Source organism: Pinus tabuliformis, chromosome 2_2, assembly GCF_031772625.1.
Source record: "Pinus tabuliformis cultivar Carrire ecotype Pingquan chromosome 2_2, CPIR1, whole genome shotgun sequence".
Taxonomy (NCBI): Eukaryota; Viridiplantae; Streptophyta; class Pinopsida; order Pinales; family Pinaceae; genus Pinus; species Pinus tabuliformis.
In genome coordinates this window covers 969,606,415-969,612,625 of record NC_142300.1, presented here as the reverse complement: position 1 = coordinate 969,612,625, position 6,211 = coordinate 969,606,415, and the positions used below count along the sequence as shown (strand labels likewise).

The 6,211-nt window shown below is 45.1% G+C and overlaps 1 protein-coding gene across 1 annotated transcript; it reads left to right on the top strand.

Moving 5' to 3' along the window:
• The first annotated feature begins 652 nt into the window (after nucleotides 1-652).
• LOC149196465 (uncharacterized) lies at nucleotides 653-5,441 on the top strand. The gene is made up of 4 exons (XM_089408291.1): nucleotides 653-1,178; nucleotides 1,532-2,015; nucleotides 2,135-4,376; nucleotides 4,443-5,441. The coding sequence occupies exons 1-4, from the start codon at nucleotides 653-655 to the stop codon at nucleotides 5,439-5,441; spliced, it is 4,251 nt and encodes a 1,416-aa protein (XP_089264417.1).
• Nucleotides 5,442-6,211: the final 770 nt, after the last annotated feature.

The following is a 6,211-nucleotide window of genomic DNA, read 5'->3' as shown; positions in this document are numbered from 1 at the left end:
CCTCTGCTCAACAACAGAAATTCGTCAAGAAAAAAGATTGCATTCCCACGGTGGCTCTCCCTGAGGAAGAAACCTGCCGCTCGGCTCTGAATCTAGCAGATAGAGGGCTCATAGGACAGTTCACTGGGCTCTGGCCATCGCCCAAATCTGTAGAAGACTGGATCAAGAGAAACTGGACCCCTCTGATCAAGGAAGGAATTAAATCTTACTTCGTAGGCAAAGGTTTCTTTGTATTTGTCTTTGAATCAGCAGAAGATCGGAGCCTCATCTTCAGGAATGGGCCATATTTCATGGGGCCACAGGGACTATACCTAAATAAATGGTCTCCAGATTTCGATCCGACCCAGGATGTCCCTTCTGCGGTTCCAGTGTGGGTGCGGCTCCCCCATCTCCCCCTACATTGCTGGAGCCAAAAATCTCTCCAAATCATCGGCAACTCTCTGGGAAAATACATTGATCAGGCCGTGAGGAAAGACCAATACTCCTGCGCCGAATATGCGTGGAAGTAGATCTGGAAGAAGGACTACCTGAAGCAATAAAACTCACAGTGGCAGGATGGTCCCATATCCAGGAGTTGGATTATGAGCAGATCCCCTTCAAATGCAGACACTGTCACGGCTATGGTCACTTTACAAAACACTGCAAGAAAAAAATGGAAGAACAGAGCCATCCCCCCAAGGGAGATCAATGGACTACAATCCAGAAAACGGGCAACGCAAAAGCAACAGGGAAAGGAGCCACAAAGGGGAATAATCAAGGAAAACCCAGCAAAGAAAATGAAACCCAACAGAAAACGGATGAGATCTCACTTTCTGAAGAAGCCTCTCCATCAGAACCCCCAGAAACGGAACTGATCATACCAGCACAGGCCGAAGAACCACAGGAAAATAAAGAGCGAGGTGGAGAAGCATCATTTGGCTCTCCTCAGGGAAGCCCCTCCAGGCTTTCATATGCAGACATAACAAAGAAGAAAAAATTGCCAGAACCTTTACACTCCTCAGAGGAAGAGTCTTATGAGAGACCCTCGAAGAAAGCAGGCAGGAAGACCCACAAAGCAGTCAGGGAGGAGGAAGCAGAGCGACTCAAAATGCAAGGCAGCCAATCCACAATAGAGATGACAATAGGAAGAAATACCAGAGGAAGATCCACCAAGGGAGGAATCCCAAACCCCTCGCCAGGTAAATAATGCGAATAGTCTCTTGGAATTGCAGAGGCCTGGGGACCCAACCAAAAATTGAAGCCGTCAAAGATCTAATGAAAATAGAACCCTCAGACATCCTCCTGCTCCAAGAGACCAAAATCGATGGACAAACCCTCAAGGATATCAGCAAATCTAAATGGAAGAAGAACGAAGGCATAGCAGTCAGCTCAAGGGGAACCTCGGGTGGCGTTGCAACTCTCTGGTCGGAAGATCAGTTCCATCTGGCTAACTCCCATGAGACCCAACATTGGATCTTCATGGAGCTCAAGCATCTAGAAAGTAAGTTATCTATTGCCTTATTCAATTTATATGTTCCTGTTAACTATGCAGAAAAAAGAGACTGTTGGAATACTCTCTCGGCCTTTTTAGATCATCACTCCCTAAATAACATTGTTCTGGGAGGAGATCTTAACATAGTCATGAAGCCAAAAGAAAAAAGGGGGGGTAACAGCAACAGAGATCAGACTCTCCCTTTGGTAGAGGAAATAATGCAGCAGTGGGATCTTCTAGATTTTGCCCCGGTGAGAGGCAAATATACTTGGACAAATAACAGAACTGGGCCTGACCACATCGCTGCCCGGCTGGACAGATTTCTAATTCAAAGCTCCCTGCTGATGGAAAACCTCCTCATATCAACAAAAATTCTCCCCAAGCTCTCCTCGGATCACAAGCCAATTCAACTCCTTTTGGCCCCTGAAGAAGATCTTGGTCCCATTCCCTTTAAATTTAATCCACTATGGATCGAAAAAGAAGGGTTCATGGACATAATCCGATCAGCTTGGGATATCCCCATCAACGGATCCCCAAGTTTCGTGTGGGAGCAAAAAATAAAAGCTACCAAACAAGCTTTAAAGGGGTGGTTAAGGAACCTTCATAACCCCATCACCCATCAGAGAAAAATCGATGTTCAGCAACTGGATACCTTGCAAATAGGTATGGAAGGGATCCACATCACCCGGGAATTTTAAATAAAGAAGCAGCCTTTCAAAGAAACATCCATCAATCCATCAGAAAGGAAGAAGAGCACTGGAGACTTAAATCTCGCAGCCTCTGGTTAAAGGCAGGAGACCGAAATACTTCTTTTTTCCACCGACAATACAAAGCCCGCCTATCTCGGAATCATATCACAGAGATAAAAAATGATGAAGGGCAGATCTGTAATAAATTTGATCAAATAAAAATTGCAGCTGAAAATCACTTCAAAGAACTATATGGCACAAGGCATGAAGGATGCAAAGAAGACACCGAAGAACTACTCTCTCATATTCCTCGCCTCATCACCCATGAGGACAATCGGGCTTTATTGAAACCAGTATCTGAAGAAGAAATCATCAAGGTTATCTGGGCAATGGATTCAGATAAGGCCCCCGGGCCGGACGGCTTCACAATACACTTCTTCAAAATCTGCTGGGACATCATCAAAATAGACTTGCTGAAAATGATACACGGATTCTTTGGGAAAGCCAAGATTGGGGGAGGCATCAACTCCACCTTTCTTGCATTAATACCAAAAGAGGCCAATCCGGAAACATTCGGCAGGTTCAGGCCCATCTCCCTATGCAACGCCTCCTATAAAATTCTGTCAAAAATTATGGCAAATAGAATTAAACCCCTTCTTGACAAACTAATATCCAAAGCCCAAGGGGGGTTCGTCAAAGGCAGACACATCTTGGATAATATCATCCAAGTGCAGGAAGCTATCCACTCCAGCAAACAGAGGAAAGAGAAGGGGATGCTGATCAAGCTTGATATGGCTAATGCATTTGACAGAGTCAACCATTCCTTTCTACTCCAAGTTCTACGATCCTTTGGCTTCCCTCCTCAGTTCATCAATCTCATCAAAGCATGCATCTCATGCCCATGGATTGCCCCCATGGTCAATGGTCGCCCAGCATCATTCTTTCAAGCACACCGCGGATTAAGGCAAGGCTGTCCTCTCTCACCTTTCTTGTACATCCTTATGGCTGATTCTCTTAGCAGGAAGCTGGCTGTGGAAATGAATACAGGTGATCTCCCAGGAATCCGAATCGCAAATGCCCTAAACCCAATAAATCACGCTCTCTTTGCAGACGACTCTATTCTTCTAGGAGGAGCCTCTACTAGAATAGCAGTCAAATTTGATGTTGTTTTAAAAAGTTATTGTAGAGCTTCAGGAGCTGTGATAAATGACAGAAAGAGCTCGATTTTCGGATGGAATGTGAGTCAACATAACCTCAATAATATAGGCCAGATCCTAGGATTTGAGTGCTTCGCCCAATGGGACAGCATCAAATATTTAGGCTTGCCCCTCACATCTGGAGTCAATAACAGATCTCTGTGGCAGGGTGTCATCAGCAAAATTAAAGACAAGATCACCTCCTTGGGAGGCTATTGGCTAACCAAGGGAGGGAAAATTATCCTTCTTAAATCCGTCTTATCTGCACTTCCCATTTATCAAGCCTCCTTTCTTCTGGCCCCGAAACACATCATGGAGCAGATCTCTTGTCTTCTAAGAGACTTTCTCTGGAAAGGAGGCAGAGGCAATCAAAATAAAATCCATTTGGAAAACTGGGATCTAGTCAAGCGGCCACTTCTGGAAGGCGGGCTTCAGATCAGAGATCCTGCTCTTTCGAACCTGTCACTTGGATGCAAGCTCCTGTGGAAAATATATTCAGATCCTACACATCATATCAGCGAAACATTCACCGCCAAATATGCGCAGGGGATCTCCCTCAGGCACCTGTCAGCAAATAACACAACAACAGGCACATATACCTGGAATCTCTGTAGGAAAAGCATAAGCAGCTTTAGTAAACATCTTTACCGCATCCCGGGTAATGGGGAGAAGACCCTTCTCTGGAAAGATCGCATCATGAACAGCCCTCCACTCAGCTCTCATGCAGAAATCCGGGACATCAGAAATTGGCTCCAAGATGCAGGAATAAGAAAGCTGAGCGATATCTCTGAGTGGGACAGCAGAGGAAATTGGGTCGAATGGGCGATCCCTCCAGTGCCAGAGCAGCTTCAACATCAAATCGAAATCCTCAAATCTTTGCTCTTAAATGCAGCGCCGGTCCACCGCAACATCGCAGACAGATGGGGGTGGGGCGAAACTGGGTTTTACACGCCAGCTTTGGGTTACTCTACCTTGCAGACCAAAAAATACAGTTTGAGAACGCCATCGTTCTGGAAACAGGTATGGGATGCCAAGGGACTTCCCAAAGTTAATTTCTTCTTCTAGATCCTCATGCTGAATAAACAGCTCACAGGGGACAACTTGTCAAAGAGAAACTTTGTTGGGCCTCACAGATGTGCAATGTGCAAAAACTCAGGAGAAACAGCTCCCCATCTGTTTATTGACTGCGTTTTTGCCAGAGAAGTATGGACACTAACTCTTCTTGGACTGCCCGTCTCCCCGCCCCAGCACAGCTCCATTGCCGACCTTTTTTCTGAATGGCTCCAATATTACCCCCAATCCATCCCAAAGAAATCCTTGTGGTTCCACATATGGCTTTCCATTCCCAAATTTGTTTGCTGGGAAATTTGGCTTGCCCGGAATGACTTAATTTTCAATAATTCCTCTCGCTCTCCTGCTAAAACCGCCTCAATTTCCAAAGGTCTTCTTATTGAATCTGTCCTCCAGCATCCTCAAACCATTGATTCCTCCCTTCTCCCCTCTGAAAAGGCTTGGCTGAACCTCCACAGCCCCAATCCCTCTAGCAAAATCCGTGCCCCTCCACCTCCCCTCCCTTCTCCTCCTTGGAAAATCAGAGAATCTGAAGAGGTCTTTCAAAATTGGTGGAAGATCCAAAACACAACTTCAATCTTCTTTGACGGTGCCTGCAAAGGAAATCCGGGGACTGCGGGAGCTGGAGGAGTCATTTACTTCACAGAAAATCTCAGGAAGGTTCATTTCTGTTGGGGGCTAGGCATCTCCACCAACAATCAGGCAGAGCTTCTTGCCCTCACAAAAGCCTGCCAAATAGCTCGGGACGAAGGCATCAAAGAATGCCAAGTATTCGGAGACTCTGAAATCCTCATTAGGAAGATCAATTCAGATGACCAGTTCAACAAGGCAATCCTCAACAAGTCCCTCAAAAGATTAAAGCTAATCCTGCAAGATTTCATCTCCTTCAAAATATTCCATATTCTCAGAAGTTTGAATAAGGAGGCAGATGAAATGGCAAACAAAGGATGCCTATTAGCTCCGGGAACTCTTATCTACAATGGCAACAGCGCTATCTCAAATTTCATACCTTAGCTCAAGGGCAGATCAGAACATCAAGCAGGAAGAATGGAATCATTCTGAGCATGCTCGAGAGAATATGTCTGATATTATCAACACATCAGCTGTAACAGGCCACAGCAAAATGAGTACAGATAATTCTGGGAAATTTTTTCCAATTCAAATTCAACACACAGGGAAGGCGCAGATAGACAAAAAGGGAGGCCTGCAAACGCTTAAGATCTGTACAGAGGAGACTAGTCTTTCGACACTGAAGGCGGCATATGCTCCTCTCCTTGATATTCAGATGGACTCCTTCGACACCCGCTATGAGGACGATCCTGCACTCCGAAAGGGATCGGATGGAGGATCTTGTAAATCGGATAGCTCTTGCGCCACTGTGTCCGGCTGCAGGGCTCCACAATGGATAGCAATGGCCAGAGGCTGAAATTAATTGTCTTCAACAGTCAGCAATCCAATGTCCCAGAATCTTCAGCGATTACCAGCTAAAACCACGGCAAATCTTGTCTGTATGTCGGAAATGCGCAGCTCAGAAAGGTCCAGGCATTACTCAGGCATGCAGAATCCCCTAAGGCGGGAAATAGGAAATGAAAGCAATGTAAATAGGTTGAATAAGCCTTGGTTAACTCAGATTTCTAAATAAAGGATATCCGTTACAGTTAAAAAAAAAAATGCAAGTGTATTTATTAAAGTCAACTTCTATATATGTACTTGCATATCTATATGCATATAGATAAGTCCACACATGGAATATGGTTTCTCTATAGATATTGAAGTCATATTTT